The sequence below is a fragment of the Prionailurus bengalensis genome, chromosome B4, assembly GCF_016509475.1.
Source record: "Prionailurus bengalensis isolate Pbe53 chromosome B4, Fcat_Pben_1.1_paternal_pri, whole genome shotgun sequence".
NCBI classification, from domain to species: Eukaryota; Metazoa; Chordata; class Mammalia; order Carnivora; family Felidae; genus Prionailurus; species Prionailurus bengalensis.
This window is the reverse complement of record NC_057358.1, coordinates 75,587,813-75,604,331: the sequence shown is the minus strand read 5'-3', so window position 1 is coordinate 75,604,331 and position 16,519 is coordinate 75,587,813. Positions and strand designations below refer to the sequence as shown.

The following is a 16,519-nucleotide window of genomic DNA, read 5'->3' as shown; positions in this document are numbered from 1 at the left end:
AGACACAGAACAGGAGTCTGAAGGACTGTGCATGGTGTTTATTAGAGATGACAGTGAGGTGGGGGTCTTGTGGAACATGCTCTGTAGGTCACACGTTAGAGCCATAAGGCAAGGGTAGTCGGGTAGACAGGGCCGCTGGGGGCTGTCCACTGTGTCCTATCTCTCCCCACCTAACCCTAACTTAACAAGCAGCAGCTATGAATCAGCAAATAAAGTCGGGGCCACGTTCCCCAGGAGGCATGAGGGCCAAGAACAGAAATGACAGGAGGCAAGAGCAAAAAATGAGCGGGGCGAGGAGGCCCCTGTAGCTGTTCCATACGTCCTCTGCTATACACACTCTCCCTTCCCAACCCCCCAGTCCAGGTTGGCTCCTGTCTGCCATTCGGGGTGACCGTGTTCCTGGTCTCTGGTCCCGTCACATGTTGAGAAGCTTTCCCGACAGGCGAGGAGAACCCTTCCCTGCAGGAGCTTCGGCTGTGAGGCCTCTGGCCCCGACCTAGCCTGCCTGCTGCTCCAGCCTTGTGTCTGGATGCCCCACTCCAGCTGATGGACGGGAGTGCCACCCTGTCGGGCTCTGATTGTCTCACTTCTAATGTGTGGCAGTGAGGCGAGTGGAGGACCTCGGACCCCAAGCACAACCCCTGAGTGCCTTGACTGTCGGGACCTGGGCCTGGTCAGGGGCCTCGTTTCTTCCTCATGCCATGCTGCCCACACCCACCCTCTTGTCACTCTGAGGGGGCATCCCTTCCCTGAGTCTGGTGGGAAGGCCCCTGCTAAGGGGATCCTGGCCTGAGGGCACTGCCGGTGGGGCAGCTTCTTGTGCAGGAGAGGAAGGTGCCGGGGGTGCAGCACACGCAGCTAGTACCTGGAATGGGAGCCTACGGGGGTCACTGTGCCCAGGAGGTAAGGGGGCTGGCTCCCTGCTTCTCCCAGAACCTTGGGACCACAGGCAGCCCTGGAGCTGGGGCCGGGCAGGGGGTTGTGGGGGCTGAGCCTAGTGCCAGCCTAACGCCAGTCTAACTCCAACCTGCCTGGAGTGGGCACCCCAGCCAGCTGTGCCTGTGCCTGCCAGGGTAGGGCGGCAGGAGGCTGTCAGTAGCTGTCCTTGGGCCAGGGCCGGTTGCGCTGCCAGTTCCGGTCATTGTGGTTGTGCTCCGAGTCCTGGGCTAGGAGCCGGTCTTGGGGGTCGTGCCCGTTAGCACTAGGCAGCCCCGAGGTGTGTTGGCGGTGAGGCTGGTACAGGTCCTGGTAGGCGTCCGCATAGTCCTCCTCCAGGTGGCGGGAGCTACGCTGCGAAGACCCTGTCCAGGCTTGGCGGGAGCTCTCGCTGGCCTCATCTGAGGGCATCAAGCTGTCCCGCTCCAGCGGCGAGTGCTCCTCGCCGCGCTCCCCCAGCAGCTGCTGGTTCTGGGGGCAACAGGACAGCTCTAAGTAGGCAGGGCAGACCTCGCCTTGGCCTCCCTCCCACCTCTAACTGGGTGGGGGCCGTTCTGCCCCCTCGACTCTCAGTTCCTGGATACAAGAAACAGTTGCAAGGAGGGAGGGAGAGGCATCTTCCACGTGAGACATGGAAAACGGGAGCTTTTGACTCCTGCAAAATTCAGGCTCTGCTGTCAAGACAGACTAAGGTAAAGAGAGTGTTTCTTTTGAACCCAGAAAAGTAACCTCTGATTACCCACCTCACTGATTTATTCCCTCTCTCATCAGGAAGTTCCTTCCCCCATCTGCCCTGGCTCTGTATAGCACAGCTGAGTTCTCCGATCCTTTGGCCTTCAAGCTGGAGGCCAAGGACAATCGCCTGGGCCAGGAGCAGGCAGTACTTTGGCGGGTTCAGCCTGAGCACCTGTGCCCACTGCAAACGGGTACCTGAAGTCCGGGGATGGCACTGGGAGGGCCCAAAAGTCCAGGGCCGGGGGCCGGGTGGTGGGTGGCCCTCCAGTAAACCTCTAGGTATTCGGCCAGGTGCTCACACGCATCCTCCAGCTGGTTCTCATCCAGAATCACATCAAATGACTCCTGGGGAAGAGAGGGAGAGGGGGAACGTTGGCTGCCTCTTGGTAGCAGCACCCCCCCCACACCCGTCTCCCTCACTCCCCTGCCCTGGAAAAGCTAGAGTGGGCACAGGAGTAGCTGACCCAGGCACTCACTGGTGGGCACTGAACCAGCTTGTCATATGCCATCATCTGTACAGTCAGGTGCTTCATCTGTGACTTCCCCCGGGAGCGGATGAGACGCTGGAGGACCTGAGGAGGAAGGGCAGGGCTGGGCCTAGAGAGAACCCGGCATGTCCCCCACTTGTGCCACAGCATCAGCAGCAGGTGAGGATGATTCAGAAGGGGGCAGCAGGAAAAGGGAACTCAGGAGCCCTCGGGCAGGGATCAGGCAGAGGTGTACCGCGTTCTGGGAGGGCAGCCCCGTGGGCCTCCTCCATCGCCGGTGAGGTACCTTTGGTGAGGATACTTTGACAAAAACGATGATGGGGGCCAAGGAGGTCTTGGCCAGCTGTGCCGGGTGGTTGATGGTGTCGGCATCCAGCACTACCAGCTGCAGCGATTTTGCCAGCTCGAATATGCGCTCGATCTCACTCTGTACTTCCGCTGCGGGAGGGGGCAAGTGGGCCATGACGCTCACCGCGGGGCTCCACCTACTTCTTAGTCCTGTGGGGCCGTGGGAGCGCTCCGCGGTGGTGGACGGGAAGGAATCGGAGGGAGAGGGTATATTCATCAAGGTGCAGGCAAGCAGTGAAACGGAGAACCGGGGAGACTGGGGCGGTTCTTGCCAGTCCTGGGGCGGGCAGAGAAGCTGGGCAAGACTGCAGGTGCCGGGGAAGGGAGAGGTAGGAGAAAGGGTCTCACTAAGGCTTGAGTGGGTGGAGAAGCAGGAGACCGGGACTTCTCACCAATGCTGGAGCGGGCGGAGGAACGCTCAATGATGGTCCTCTTGCCAGGATTGTTGAGCACAGATCGCTTTGCCAGTGAGAGGTCAGCTGTGACGCGGGTGATGGAGATCCTGGGGTGGTGGTGGAGAATCACAGCCCACCTCTAAATTCCAAGCCTTAGGCTTCTCCTTACCCAGGTCCCACTGAGTTTCTCTTTAGAAAAGACCTTGCTACAGGCACCTGGAAGGAGATAATGATCTTCTCCCTGGTTCTCATGCCACCTGAGGCCAGAACAACTTACCTGCCATCAAATCTATGTTTGAGGAAGTCGAACAGAGCCTTCTGCATCATGTCCGTGACCTGGGTGGCAGGGGTGAGGGGAAAGGCATGGGATTGACTGGGGCCCTCTTGCGCAGGGGCAGCTTCCCTGGGCATGGCCCTGGAGCCCGCCCCCTCCACACACAGACCTGGTGGGGGTAGAACACCCCTCCCACTGTCCCTGTGGTCTTCCCACGGCAGGCTGGGTAGAGGCAACCCTTTGGGGTCAGGGGCCTTCTCTCACCTCATAACCTTTCAGAGAGGGTCCCACCAACACCACAGGCCGCATGGAGGGCACCACATCATATGGGGGAACGTGTTCTGCCTGCAGAATGGACCCAAGGTCAGGCAAAGCCATGGCCCTGTCGCCTGCCCTATGCCTGACTGGTGCAGGGCAGATCCAGAAGTTCTGGGCTCCCTCCCCTCTCTGTTCTCTTGCCCTTCCAATAAGGACTGCCCAGAAACCTGTCCCCACAGCCATAAGCCATGAGCCCCCCCAGCCCAGGTCCCTTCCTTGACTCACCTGCTTTTGCTTCTGCTTGGCTTTTTGGAAAAGGAAATAAAAGATTAAAGTTGGTGAAGGGGGAAAAGCCCTGGGGGCACGGTATTTATTCCCTTCCCCAAGGGAGACACTGGGTTTCTCCGAGCTCTTTTGGTCCCTCCACCAACCCCCTCCCACACAGCTCACCTGGGAACAAGCTCCCTTTCTCCCTGTGTCTTAGTTACCCACCTACCCAAGATGGGTGGGTTGGGGGGAGGCTACCTAGAGATGGCGGAGGGGAGCGTCGGTTGCCAATGTCACTCAGGCTGGAGGGGTTCCCAGATCTCCTGAGAGCAGAAAGGGAGGTCAATAAGCTTCTGTGTGGATGCATTTTCTACACATTATTTCACTGTCGTATACATTTCCTTACATCTTAACTAGCGAGGGAGGCGCACGTGTGTGACAGGTGTATTTATGCGTGTTGGCTTTCATATTTGTGCGGTGTTAATGCGTGCTGCGGGTAAAGTACATGTGTCTGGGGGTACGTTTATTGAGTCACAAACCCTGCTCTCACCTGGCCTTCTGCTCCTGCTTGAGCCGGATGCTCTCCAGGCGCTGGGGGCTGGGGATGAAGGCAATGTCCCCACCCTCTTTCACTAGCCTCCCGATCCACCAGTCATTGCTGTACTTCTGGGGGAAGGGGCGGTGAGAGGAGGCGCCCGGGCCTCAGTCCTGGCTCTTCAATGTGAAGGAGCCAAGGAGGCATTCAGAGAGCGGTCTGAGGAAGGCAGCACAAAAGGAGGAGGGCAGGAGAAGGTGCCAGAGGGAAGGGCAGCCAGGTTTGAGCCACCCAAGATTTCAGTGCAAGGCATCACCGATGTCACAGGTAACCTAAGAGGCAACTCATCTAACTGCTCACTTTACACGTATGGAGACTGAGGCCCAAGCCAGGTCTCAGAAGGATGGAGGCCCTGGGGACTGGGTTGTAGATATGAGGGGCGTATGGGTATGTGTTCTGGGTAAGAGCTGAGGAGTCTGGGGACCTGTTTATAGACTAAGACTGAAGTAAGAGGCAGGGGAGCTAGGGCACGAGCAGGGGGATTAGGTGGCTCCTCTTTGGGGGTTGGGGTTGGTCACCTCTTTAATATGCAGAAAATCTTTGGCCTCAAAGTTGACTCCAGAGCCCTGGACTGGGCACTCCTCGTCCAGTACGCCACAGTAGCTGACATTGGTCCTCACAGCAAATGCCACAGGTTTGTGCTAGGGAATTTGGCCATCAGTGCAAATGAGGGGAGCCTCACAGCACCCCTTCTAGTTTCAATGCCCCATCAGTAGAGGGCGGAGGCCCCAACGGGACGCCCATGACACACACACTCTTTCACACTCATGAGCATCCTGCCCACTGACCCCTGGGGACTTAGGACCCAGCCCAAGTTTCCACCCAGCCCAGCCTAGCCTGCCAGCCCAAGTTGATACCTTGGCCCTTTCAAGCTGCTGCTGAGCCTGGCTCTCCACTTCCCGCCGGGCACTCTCCCGGTCCTCCTCCAGGGAGACGTCTGAGTCCAGAGATGGGCGGCTGGTATAGGAGTCGGCTGAACCCTGGCATGGGGGAGAGGTTGTGACCGCTGGGCACTACAGGCATCCTCTAAACCCTACAGCAGAGGCTCCACTGACCCCAGCCTGGCCATGTCCGTGCTGGACCCCGGTGGTCCCTCTCATCTCCCTGAGAAGGGCCCCAGTGCCTCTGGGGCTGCAGGAAAGCCAGCCCAATCCATACGTGCTAAGATTGGGGCCCCTCCCCACAAGCCCATTAATACTGCGGCTCTGAACAGAGCCTTCACTTTCCTCCTTCCTCCCTTTCCTCTCCTCTACCCTGGCCTCTGGGGCAGAGTGAAGGGAGACGTACTGCAGATGATATATTGGAGATGATTCTGGATCTAGGAGACCCAGCCCTCTTGTTCACATCAGCCTGCAAAGCATCCTGGGCCTTATCCCTTTAAAATGCGTGGCAGCAGTACAGTCAGCTGGGAACAGTCAAGAGACACTGGTTGGCGTGGCACTCTCTCCTGGGTGTCAGGACAGAGCCATCTACCCCCTTCGATCTCCTCTCCCCAGGTGCCTACCCTTCCAGGGTGAAGAGGAAGACACGGTGCTGCCAACTCCTGGAAGTCACTTCCTCTCTCCCCACCCCCACTTTCTTTCCCCTTACACCTGCTGGGGCAACTGGCCAGGTGTGGGCAGCAAACAAGACAGACTGAGAAGGCAACACAAAGCTGTCTCCCTGGGCCCCAGTGAGGCTCAGCCACACCATCTGGCCTGTATCTCCCCAGCCCTTCCCCAAGGGGATATCAGCCCTGAAGGAAGGCGCTGTCAGTGCCAGGCAACCCAGCGGAGGACCCTGGGGATGTAGGGACAGGGTCTCTAGTAACCTGAGCCGGGAGAGTCTCTGAGTCCTGCGAATAGGAAGGGGGTACGTTTGGAGGGTTGTAGAGCTCACCAAGAGGGAGACGCACAAATGAGGAAGGGAAGCTGGACCTTAGGACAGGAGGATAGAAGTCAGGATGTCTGGGTTTCCCTGTCAGACTAGGGGAAAGGGAATCTTTTGTTTTCTGTCTCAGTCTCCACTCTTTATGATCAGACGCTTGAAGCGTCATTTCCATCAGTTCTGAAGTGCAGGTGGCACAGATAAGGTAGGAGTCTGGCTAAGGGGTCCATGTGGGAGTGTGTGTGTGCGTGTGTGTGTGTGTGTGTGTGTGTGTGTGTGTGTGTAGGTTTTAGAATGTTCTCAGGCTGAGGAACATTCCTTCAAGCTCACTGTGCATGAGCACTTACAGAAGGCAGCAGAAGCCAGAGTCTCAGTGGGGAAGACAAACTCACGTACCACCCTGCCCCTCGGCCCCAGCCCCAGCATCGGCAAGAGGGCTGGTCAGCTTGATATCAGCCCGGAGCCTTGAGCCTAAGGAAACACAATGTCTGTGGTAGATGGAAGGCATGAAGAGAGCACAAAGGGAAAAAGTCTTTCATTTTATAGAGGAGTAGAGTCTGCCTGCTGTTCCCCATCTCTCTTGAGAACAAAATAAGGCTGGCTTGGCAGCAGGAGAAAGAGCGGCTGAGCCTCGGGAAGAACCTTTGTGCTGTCAACAGAGTGGGGGGGGGGACCTCCTTTCAGGGGTCTTAGGCACAGGAGACAGCTGTCTAATGCGAGCAGGGACCAATGGGAAAGGAGGGAAGAGGCAAGGCGGGATGACAACTCACTTTGATGAGTAGGTATCAGATGCCTTCTAGATGTCCAGGCCTGTGCAGGAAGAGGATTCTGACCTTTGCTCCACAGGCTCTTGGCCTAATTTAGTAATCTTAATGTCCCCGCCTGGAACATCTGGGTCACCTGGCCTCTCACCTCAGAATGGGAATCATAGGATCTTCCCCTAAATGTTTAAGGAGTTGTGCTCACGATGGAACCCCCTCTCCATTATTCTCAAGTCCTCAGAGCAGGACCCAAGGATGGGTGCATCCTTCGTGCCCTGGTATCACTTGGGAGGCCAGGGCTGCCCTGCCAAGGGTGCTCTGGGGTCTTGCCTCCCCCACCCCCTGTTATGCCAAAACAGCCAGAGGCCCAGTACTTTGGAGCTGCCAGGAGTTGGCACAGTGCCCTGGTGGTGCCCCCCTTGCCTGGTGAGTGTGTGGGCAGGCTGCAGCTCCACTCTTGCCTGGCACGGGGGAAGAAGAGGAGGGAGATGAGCCGGTGGATTTATTTAGAGCCTGATCTCCCTCCTACTGCTTCAGAGGGGGCCTCAGGGAGAGCAAGGAGCCAGGCAAGAGAAAGGGAAGCGGGGGGAGGGTGATCCAGGAACCAGAGAGGGGTGGGGAGCCAGCAAGGGGGTAGCAGGCTGCCCCCAACACATCCACATGTCAGTCTTCACCTTGCAACAGCCCTTGCCTTCTTGCCAGGGACGGGAAGAACCTTCTAGGGCCCTCCAGCCCCTCCGAGAGGTTCATTCTCAAGCTCACCTTGGCACCCTGGGCCATGCCAGCTGTCCCTTCAACTGTCAGAAAGAGGTGTCCACCAGAGCCTTGAAAATCATCTGCTCTAGCTGCAATGTAATTAGCCCCAGAGGCCCAATGGGGAATTGGGCCCAGCAGGAGCCCAGTCCCAGAAAAGGACTGAGAGCTGCCTATCCTGAGCCCTAGAACTCATGTATCGTGGGCCTGGCAGCAAGAGATGGGAGAAAACCCAAATACTCCCCCTTTGACCAGAGTGGTCTGCCCTCCACACCTATCGGGGACCCCTTCCAAGCCATCTAGTGGTCCTCTCCTAAGGAGACCTTCATGCAGCATGTTTCGGAGAAGGGACAGAGAAGCTGCTGCCCATCCTTGCCCCATCTTTCCAGGCACTCTCCCTGCTCTCTGAGCTCCGGGAATCACTGCCTAATGAGCTGATTTGTCTCAGTGGGTCAGGAGATAAAAGCAAAGAGGAGAATTAAATATTTATCAGTTGCCTGGTTCTCTGAGCAAAGAGCTTCCTCTCCATCCCCAGGCCCTCAGCCCCTCTGGCCTCACCTCTAGGCCCTCCATGCTGAGCAGGAGCTCAGGAAGCCCACTGCTCTGAGGACGCCCCAGCAGGAGGCGTGGAATGGATGGGGCTCAGTCAGCTGGCCCACCCATGTGCCAGGTGCCTAGTTTCCAGCCTGGGAGAGAAGCTGTGCTGCAGGCAGGGTGAGGAAATAAGGCAATGCTCAGGGATGGGCAGCAGAAGGGAATAATGGAGGTCCTCAAGTTTATGATCCTTTTGAGGCTGGTACCTGATTCTCTGTTATCCCAGGCTCTCTAAATTTGTCCTTTACTTGAAGCATAGGTCTGAATTGTCCTCCTCCCCCAAAGCCTCAGCTTCTCCAGTAGCTGTTGTGTTCAGACCCAGTCAATCCTCCTTTGGGAACTCCAGACACTGCGTGTGCCCTCTCTACAGCCTCTATGCCCTCAGTCTCCAGCCCTTCCTCCCTCTACCCTTTAGTCCTGGGCTTCGGGGCCACCTGCTCGAGCCTTTCCCCCACACTACCCCCCGCCATGCGCACACCCGATACCCCTTGGTCTAGGACTGGAGTCCTGGGGAGCTTTGGGCATGGAAATTCATCTCCCCACTTTTCAGGAGCGCCCCCCCTACTGGCCCTGCCCCTCCACTGAGGCGTTTTTCAAAGTAATGAACGGGGGAAGGGTCCAAGGGAGAAGAGGAGTCACCCCAACTTCCCCACCCCCACCCTCACCGTGGGCACTCACCGCCTCCGAGTCCTCAAACCCGGGCACGTAGGAGTCGTCATACATGGGGGAGTCCGGGCTGGGGGGAGCGCGCGGCGCCGGGGGCGGGAGCAGCCCGGAGGCAGGGGCGAGGACAGCGGGCCGCGCCCGAGAGATGCCACCGAGCCCCGCAGCCCTGCGGGCGGCGGCGGAGAGCGAGAGAGCGCGAAGGAGAGAGCGAGCCGCGAAGACCAGCTGCTCGGAGCTCAAATCACCGCTCCCCCCACCCCACCCCCCCAAACCCTGCCGGTCCCACCCCGAGCGCGGCTGAGGAATCTGGCGCCGGCTCCTACAACAATAGTGCCCGCCCACCTGACCCCCTCCCCGGGAGCAGGCGGGGGCGGCGGCGGGGGGCGCCGGCCACCCGGGGAGCCCGAGACCGGGCCTGGAGAGGGTGGCCGGCCGCAGCCGGGGAGAAGGTGGGTCCCCAAGCACCTATGGGGCAGAGGGGCCGCGGGGAGGAAGGGGAGGAGAGACTGCGGGCGGGGCGGATCTAGGCTGGGAGGAGGCGGGGCGAGGAGAGATGCGGAGACAGAGACGCTCAGCAACCCAGGAAATACTCCGCCGGGAAACAAAGGGCTGGAGCGGGGGAGGGGAGGGGGCGCGGAGATGGGACCCAAGCCGTGAAAGCCGAGGGCGCAGGTGGCTTAGAGGCCGGAGACAGAGAAAGGAGGGATCGAGGCAGAGAGAGAGGAAAGGGGGAGACAGGAAATTGGAGATACTGGGGGAGATCGGAGAGGCGGGGCGGGGGCTGGGGACGAGCGGCAGAAGGGGGAGGGGCCCCAGGTGAGAGGGCCGCGTGTCTAGGCCCTGGCGGCCCAGAGACTCCGAAAGAAACCTCCGCAGTGGTACTGGGGAGGAATAGGTTTGGCGAGCCCAAGCCAATGCGTGAAAGTAGCCCCTACCCCAGCAGGTGCTCGGGCTCCTCCCCCCCTCCCCGGCCCCCCGTGCTGGGACCCTGGAGCAAAGGGCCACGTCGCCCAACCCATGCAACTGGGGTTTTGGGTCCGACCGCCCCACACCTGTTGCGCGATTAGATTCCATCCTAGTCTGGCCAGGACTGGGGGGGGGGGGGTTCCCTTGCTCGCCTCCTTGCCAAGGACTGTGCCATGCATTGCCAAGGCATCCGTGGGAACTGGGGGAGGGAGGGGCTGTTTTAGGTGAGCCTAAAGGGAGGGGGAGAGAAACCGGAGGGTGGAGGTACGGGGATTGGCGGGGCTGGAACAGAAGGTGGGATACCGGCCACACTGGGGTTGGGAGGGTTAAGGGCAAGACTACCGAGTCACTAGTGTAAGGCCAGATTGCCTCCTTAGAGAAAGGATGGGGGTGGGGTGGCCGGGATCCTGGTTGGAGCCACAGTACCACGCTTGTACCAGTTTCCTTCCAAGGAGAACTGAGATGTGAGGTTAGAGACAGAGCAGCAGCCCTTATCTTGGATAAACTTCCCCAAAGATCCACCCATTGGAGCTCCCTCCTTTCTTCCATCTCCTGAGCAACATTATTCCTTTGAATTTTGATTGTCTACCTGCCCTAACTCCACCACGAGGGGGATGTGAGATTTAGAAAGAGGGTTACACTTGGAGCCTTTCTGGGCTCATTCCTTCTCCAGTCCCTGTTTCTCACACCCAGGAGGGTGAATCAGGAAATCTGTTCGTTGCTTTACCTTCCTGAGCTACAGGGGAGTCAGAAAACCAAAGCTGACCCAGTTTGACGAGATCTATGGGAGAAGCATTGCGCATGGGAGAGAGGAAGTCCACCTAACCCAACTGGCTTCCCCATTTATGTCAATTTTTCATGTTCCATTGACAAGAAAGAAGGAGAGAAGGGGCCTCGTCTTAAGACTATCTTTAGCCTGCCTTTAGTCTGTCTGCCCCTGTGAGTGGTGCAGCCCAGCCCTGCTTAGCATCTTCCTGCGCTGGATTTGGCAGACAACTTTGTTGGAGCCCTACAAGCTGGCCAGGCACTGCTGGGGGAGGCCGTCGGCTTTCACAGTTCTCTCCTGAGTCCAGCACCGTTTGGGGATTGGTTATACGTTGGATTCTCTGGTAGTGCCAGTTCCCAGACACTGTCTTTTCACTTCTGTGCCCCCTCTTTCTAGTTCCTCAGAACTCCTTGTCTCCTCCTCTTTTATTCTCTGCCTCTTCAGTTCCTTCTGTTTTTTTCCAGAAGGGCAGAAAGGAGCCATGAGGTGTGAAAGAATAAGACTCTCAAGGCGCTCTCTCCTGGGTGATAATTCCAATGACGACAGCTGCTGGGGCATCTGCTTCTCTTCCCATCCCTGGATCTACTCTCCTGATCTCTCCTTTTGTGACTCTCTCCGCCACCAGGGGGTCCTGGGGATTGTAGTTACACAGCAGACCTGCCATCAGCGTCACTCCTTCCTCACACACCTTGTTGTTTTCATCCCCATCTGGGACAATGGTGTCCAAGTCTGCTTCTGAAGCATGAGTTGCCGTGCCAACCACCCCCCGCCCCCAGGGAGACGATTTCAAGCTTTCATACCTGGGCCCATCCCTTGGGTCTTACAGGAGCTTCAGAGCCGCACTCTTCCCCTTATCTCTGAGTTGTTACTCAATGCCCCCTTGCATCTCTTATCTCACCCACACCTGCCTGCTCCAGTTCTCATGCCAACTTCCTGTCCTGAAATAAGACATGTGCCTGTCAGTATCTACGTGGCCCCTAACCTCTTGTCTTTTCCAGGGGTGAGCATAAGAGGAGAGCTGAGGGCAAAAAACCCCCAACCCAACCCAAACCAAAACAAACAAACAAAAAACGGTTTCGAGGATTGGAGAAGAGGATTTCTGCTCTCCTCCCTTGTAGGGGAGAGCTGTTAGGCTGGTAGCTGCCTGGCACCCAAGGTATGGAAGCAGGACACCGGGGAGAAGCCTGAATAACCAAGTTTGGGAGTGGGAGTACTTGGGAGCCTCCGGAATACATTCCAGCTTCTCCTGTAAGTGCACCAGGAAGCTGGCAGATGCTAATCCCTCTGCATTGAATGGGGAAACTGAGGCAGGAGCCAGTACCTCTGGGAAGTCCTTCTCCTCAGCAGTCTTTAACATGGACCAAGCCCAAACCCCCAGCATTCTAGCTGCTAGGCCGCCCTCAGGGAGCCTGGAAAGGGGCACCAGGGGAGCTTGGTGAATCCCTCTTATCTCCGTCCTTTCATCTAGCTCCTTTTTTGGCTCCCCAGGCAGTCTTCCCCTCCCGTCCCAATCCCAGTGCTTAGAAGCTGCCAGCTCTGACTGCTCCCTCCTTTCTTGCCCGCCTCTTCCACCCTCAGCCTCACCTCCTCGATCTTCCTCCCTCCCCATCACTGCAGTCTCCCCCAAATGAGGGCCCTCCTCCTAGCTTGGAGTGGGGTTCTCCTCCCACCCACTGGGGAGGGGGCCCGCGTTTACCTCATTCAGCAGGAAGGTTGCACTGGAGTCAGAAAAAGACATAGACCGGGCTAGCGGTCTTTCCCCCTCCCCCGGGCCAGGGGCTCCGAGGCGGGAGCAGGACCCGGGCGCTGCTCTGCACACTGGCTCCCGCCTGCACGCCTGGCCTCGCCCCACGCCCGCCGGGCTCGCTGCCGGCTCGTGTCCCTCTCTCCGGGTTCCCTCCCCCTTTCCTCCTCCTTCCCTCCCTCTCCCTCCCTCTCCCTTCCTTTCTCGCCGCCTCTGTCACTCTCCCTCTCCAGTCACCTTTCAGTCCTGCTCTCTCCATTTCCGTCTCTTCTTCCTCCTCTCTACGGTCCCTGTTCTCTGTTTATCTGGGTGCCTCCCACTGTCCTTCCATCCCCACTTCTCGCCTCCCTTCTCCGCCTCCTCCTTCCTCCTCAACCCGGCCCCCCAGAAAAGGTAGGGACTCTGGAGCCCCCACCGCCGTAGGCAGAAGGGGCTGCCCAGACCCCGGAGGTCTAGGCGGAAGGTTCTAGTCCCTCCCGGCCCCTGCTCCGTGCGCCGTAGGAAACCAGGCGCCGGCGCTCCCGGCGGCGGCGTCCACCCCGACCTCAGCAGGGGACAGGATCCAAGGGAGAAATGCTCGTGTGCGACTCGCTAGCCCCCGCGGCAAGGCGCCCCCCTACCCCGGGGTCCGGGAAAGCCACGTCCAGCCACCCGTCCCCGGCCCAAACCCTGGGTCTCCAGCGCGCCCCGGAGTCTCTAAGGTCTCTCCTCTCTCCTGGGTTCCGGCGTCGCGGAACTCAGCCCGCGAAGGCGCAGGGCTAGGCGAGGCGGCTCCTCCCCGCCCGGCTGCAGCGCCCCCTAGGCTCGCTCGCGGGGTGGCCGCACACGCCCTCCAGGTGGCGGCACCCGCCGGGGGGTCCTGTCTGTCGACCGGCTGCCGTCCGGCCCTCCCAGCAGGAGGCGCTGTCCAGGTCCGAGCGGAGGGGGCGCAGCTCAGAGCCAGACCCCCCCCCCAAGCCTAGGACGAACCCCTCTCCTTCTCCTCTTTCCAAGAACTGCGGTCCCACCTCCGCCCCCCACCCCCCAGTATGGGACTCCAGGCTGCACTCTATCTTCACCCCGTAGGATTCCTTTGAGACACTTGGCTTCTCTGGGGCCCTACCCAGCTCCTACCTCCATGTTGGTCTCCAGGGGCGCCCCCGCTGAGCCCAGCAGCTATCCGGCCAGGCCTGGGCAGCTGGGAGTACAGAGTCGCGGGACTGCTGCTCGGGTCAGTACCCCCTCCACCCCCTTCGGCGGGCACGTCAAACAGGACAAGCCCAAGTTCTGGCGGGGTAGGGGGGGAGCAGGGGTGTAGCCCCAGCCAGCTCTCTTCTTGCACCCTTCTAAGCGGATCGGTCTCTCATTGGTCCCTCCACACCCCCAACACCCCCAGGCTGGACTCTTCTCCACACCAAAGACTGCAGCTATAGGGGAGGGGGAGGCCGACCCCTTCTCCGAGACAGACCCACCCTGATGCTGAATGACAGGAGTCCCTAACTTCCCCTCAGCAGAACCGTTAAGATCAAGGGGGCTCCACCGTCCTTCTCTGCCTTTCTTTTACATCCCTTCCCCTGGGGGGGGGGGGTCCTGGAGCCCCTCCCCCAATCCTCCCATCCCCTGGGGATCTTGGAAGACCTCTCTCTCTCTCTCTCTGTTCAGCTGACCCTCTACTTGTCCCCATTTCAGAGGGAGCTAATTTGGGGAGAACCAATTCTCCTCTTTCCACCCCTAGCTCCTCCTCAGGCTGGACTTAACCTGGAAAGTGCTTTGCGAGGGCACCTTCTCCCCTCCCTCTGTGGTCTAGTCCAATGGGTCCAAGGATCTCCTACCACCCACCTACCCCCAAGTCACTCAGCTTCAACTATTCAGAGGAGATAAAGAGATTGTGTGCGTGTTATTAAAATGTGCATGGTGGGTTTTGTAGGTTTTGTTTTTGGCTTTAATAGATGAGCAGAGCTTTGCTTTCCATTTGGCAATAAGACCTGAAGGGAGAAAGTCGTGTGCCCCCCCCCCTGCCACTCCCCCCCAGACCACAGCTAATGGACTAGCTCCTCTGGGCCTTGGGGCAGCTTAAGTTTCCATAGAAGGGGGGTGGGGGTGCTGGCCAAGGCAAGCAATTGTCCCTGGCTTCCCCATTCCTCACCCCCCCCCCCCACTCTCCCAGAACCTACTGCCTAGAACACCACCTCTCTTTCCTCCCCTTATTTTAAAATAGAAATACCAATGACTTCTCTCTGAACCTATCAGGAGGAATCTGAGGTGCAGCGGGACAGCTCCACACTCTGCACTTTTTCTCACTTTCACTCAAGCTGCTGGACCACACCCCTCTCCCTTCTGTCACAGAGAGAAGGTAAGAACCTCAGAATTAGAGCTGGGAGCCCAGGCGGCAGGCTCCGAGAACTGTCCTCTCCCACCCCCTCTGTGTGAGATGACTAGCAGGCTTATCACTCTTTGGGCCCTGTCCAGGATGCACACCCTCTTGCTCCCCACTCTGCCTTCCTTGGGTCCCCCATCTCTGGCTCTGACCTCACTGTATCTGGCACCTTGCTAGAGGGGAACTCTAGACTGCATGCGCTCCTGGGAGCCATGCCTTAGGGGCCCTTCAGGTCCTCAGCTCCAGCACACAGGCCCTCAGGGCTCTGCAGGCAGCCTTGATCTCTTCTCTCTGGGGTTGGCTTAGTATTCTGTGACCTCCCAGACCCCCAGGTCGTTAGGACCTCAGGATATTTGGCAGGGCCTCTGCTAACCCTTTTGGCTAGTGTTTGTGCAGACGCGTTCTGCACCAGGGGCTTGCCCTACGGATCTCGAGCTGGCTTTCCATCACCGCTTGCCTCCTCTCAGCAAGGCATAACGTGGCCCGGACATTTGAAAACCTGTGTGTCATGGGGACGGAGAACAAAAACCACCACGTCCACCCTTTGTATCTGTTCTATTGAGACCTAAAAGGGTCTCCCCCTCTCTTCTGAGAAAGCTCTGTGGAAGCAGCTGCCACAGGGAATCCCCACTGCCAATTCTGCCTACTCCTCTGGGGAAGTTCCTCCAACATCAAACCTCAATCCCTTTTGCTGCAACCTCTGACTTCTTTTTCTGGGCTCCGCCTCTGAACCCATGGTGATATTTGATGCGTCTAGGCACTTTTACTCTCCATCCCCTGACGCAGCATTTGCTATAAATATGTCTGAAGAGTTTCTTGCTGATAGTGCCCAGCAAGAGTGTGCCTTCCTTCCCACACCGAGCCTCTCTGGAGGGACTGAGCTCTCGGCTGCGGCATAAAGACCCGACTCTTGCCAGCCCTGGTGCAGGCTGTGTGACTGCGCTGTGGATTTGGGGGTTTCTTTTGCTACCTGGGAAGGAGGGAAGGTGACAGGGCTGGGAAGCTTGGCTCTCATTCTCTTGCTGCCCAGAGTCTGGCTCGGCCGGGCATATGGTGCTTGATACGTGTTTATTTTAGTCTTAGATCTCAGTTTCCCCCTGAGTGCATTGCATGGATTGGTGATTCCAGTTCCCCAGGGTGAACTGGAGGGAGGAAGGAGGCTGGGCCATGAGCAGAACTGTAGGGCTGCCCCAGGTGGAGGAAGGGGTATTAGCAGCAGGATCCCTAGGGTGGCCTGGGGAAAGGGGGCTGGTCTAGACTCCACTGGCTTTCTCTCCTCCTCTTGCCAAGTCCTAAATGCTCTAGGACTCAATCACAGCACTGCCCAAGGGGCCAGTTCAAGTCCTTCCCTCACTCCCACGTGCTTGCGAGCTTTGTAAACATCAGAGGTTAGCCAGGGAAGCTGGAGTTGGAAAGAGATGAGTGGGGGTGGGAATCCCTGGGAGGCTGTTCTGAGATGTTTGACTCAGATTCCTGGCCTGAGTGGCCAGAGCTCTTTGGGGAAAGAGTTCCCCAAGCAGGGGCAGCAGAAACATCCCAGGGCTTCCAAAAGTCTGGGACAGAGGGGACTTGGGCTTTAGGAGGTGGGGCTATTGACAAGAGGCTGAAAGTGGCCTTAAGAAGAAGGCTCAGAGTGAAGGGAGGACAGGCTAATCCTGGACGTAGAGTTGGAATGAGTGGGGATGAAGCACTGAGTTTGGATCCTTTCTCTTTGCCCCTCTGGCCCACTGAAACTTCTGGGTTCCTTTATC

At 58.4% G+C, this 16,519-nt stretch overlaps 1 protein-coding gene across 2 annotated transcripts; it reads right to left on the bottom strand.

Moving 5' to 3' along the window:
- Positions 1–23: 23 nt before the first annotated feature.
- On the bottom strand, positions 24–12,546 carry CACNB3 (calcium voltage-gated channel auxiliary subunit beta 3). Of its 2 annotated transcripts, none has more exons than XM_043561769.1 (13): positions 12,365–12,546; positions 5,154–5,276; positions 4,815–4,937; positions 4,252–4,367; positions 3,960–4,024; positions 3,720–3,739; positions 3,441–3,521; positions 3,180–3,238; positions 2,900–3,009; positions 2,446–2,597; positions 2,148–2,243; positions 1,867–2,016; positions 24–1,407 (listed from the first exon to the last, which is right to left on the bottom strand). In XM_043561769.1, exons 1-13 carry the CDS (start codon positions 12,404–12,406, stop codon positions 1,093–1,095), a joined length of 1,452 nt encoding a protein of 483 aa, XP_043417704.1. In that variant the 5' UTR covers positions 12,407–12,546; the 3' UTR covers positions 24–1,092. The 2 variants fall into 2 exon arrangements, with proteins under 2 accessions (XP_043417704.1, XP_043417703.1); XM_043561768.1 differs by lacking the exon at positions 12,365–12,546 and adding an exon at positions 8,949–9,429.
- Between the last annotated feature and the right edge of the window lie 3,973 nt (positions 12,547–16,519).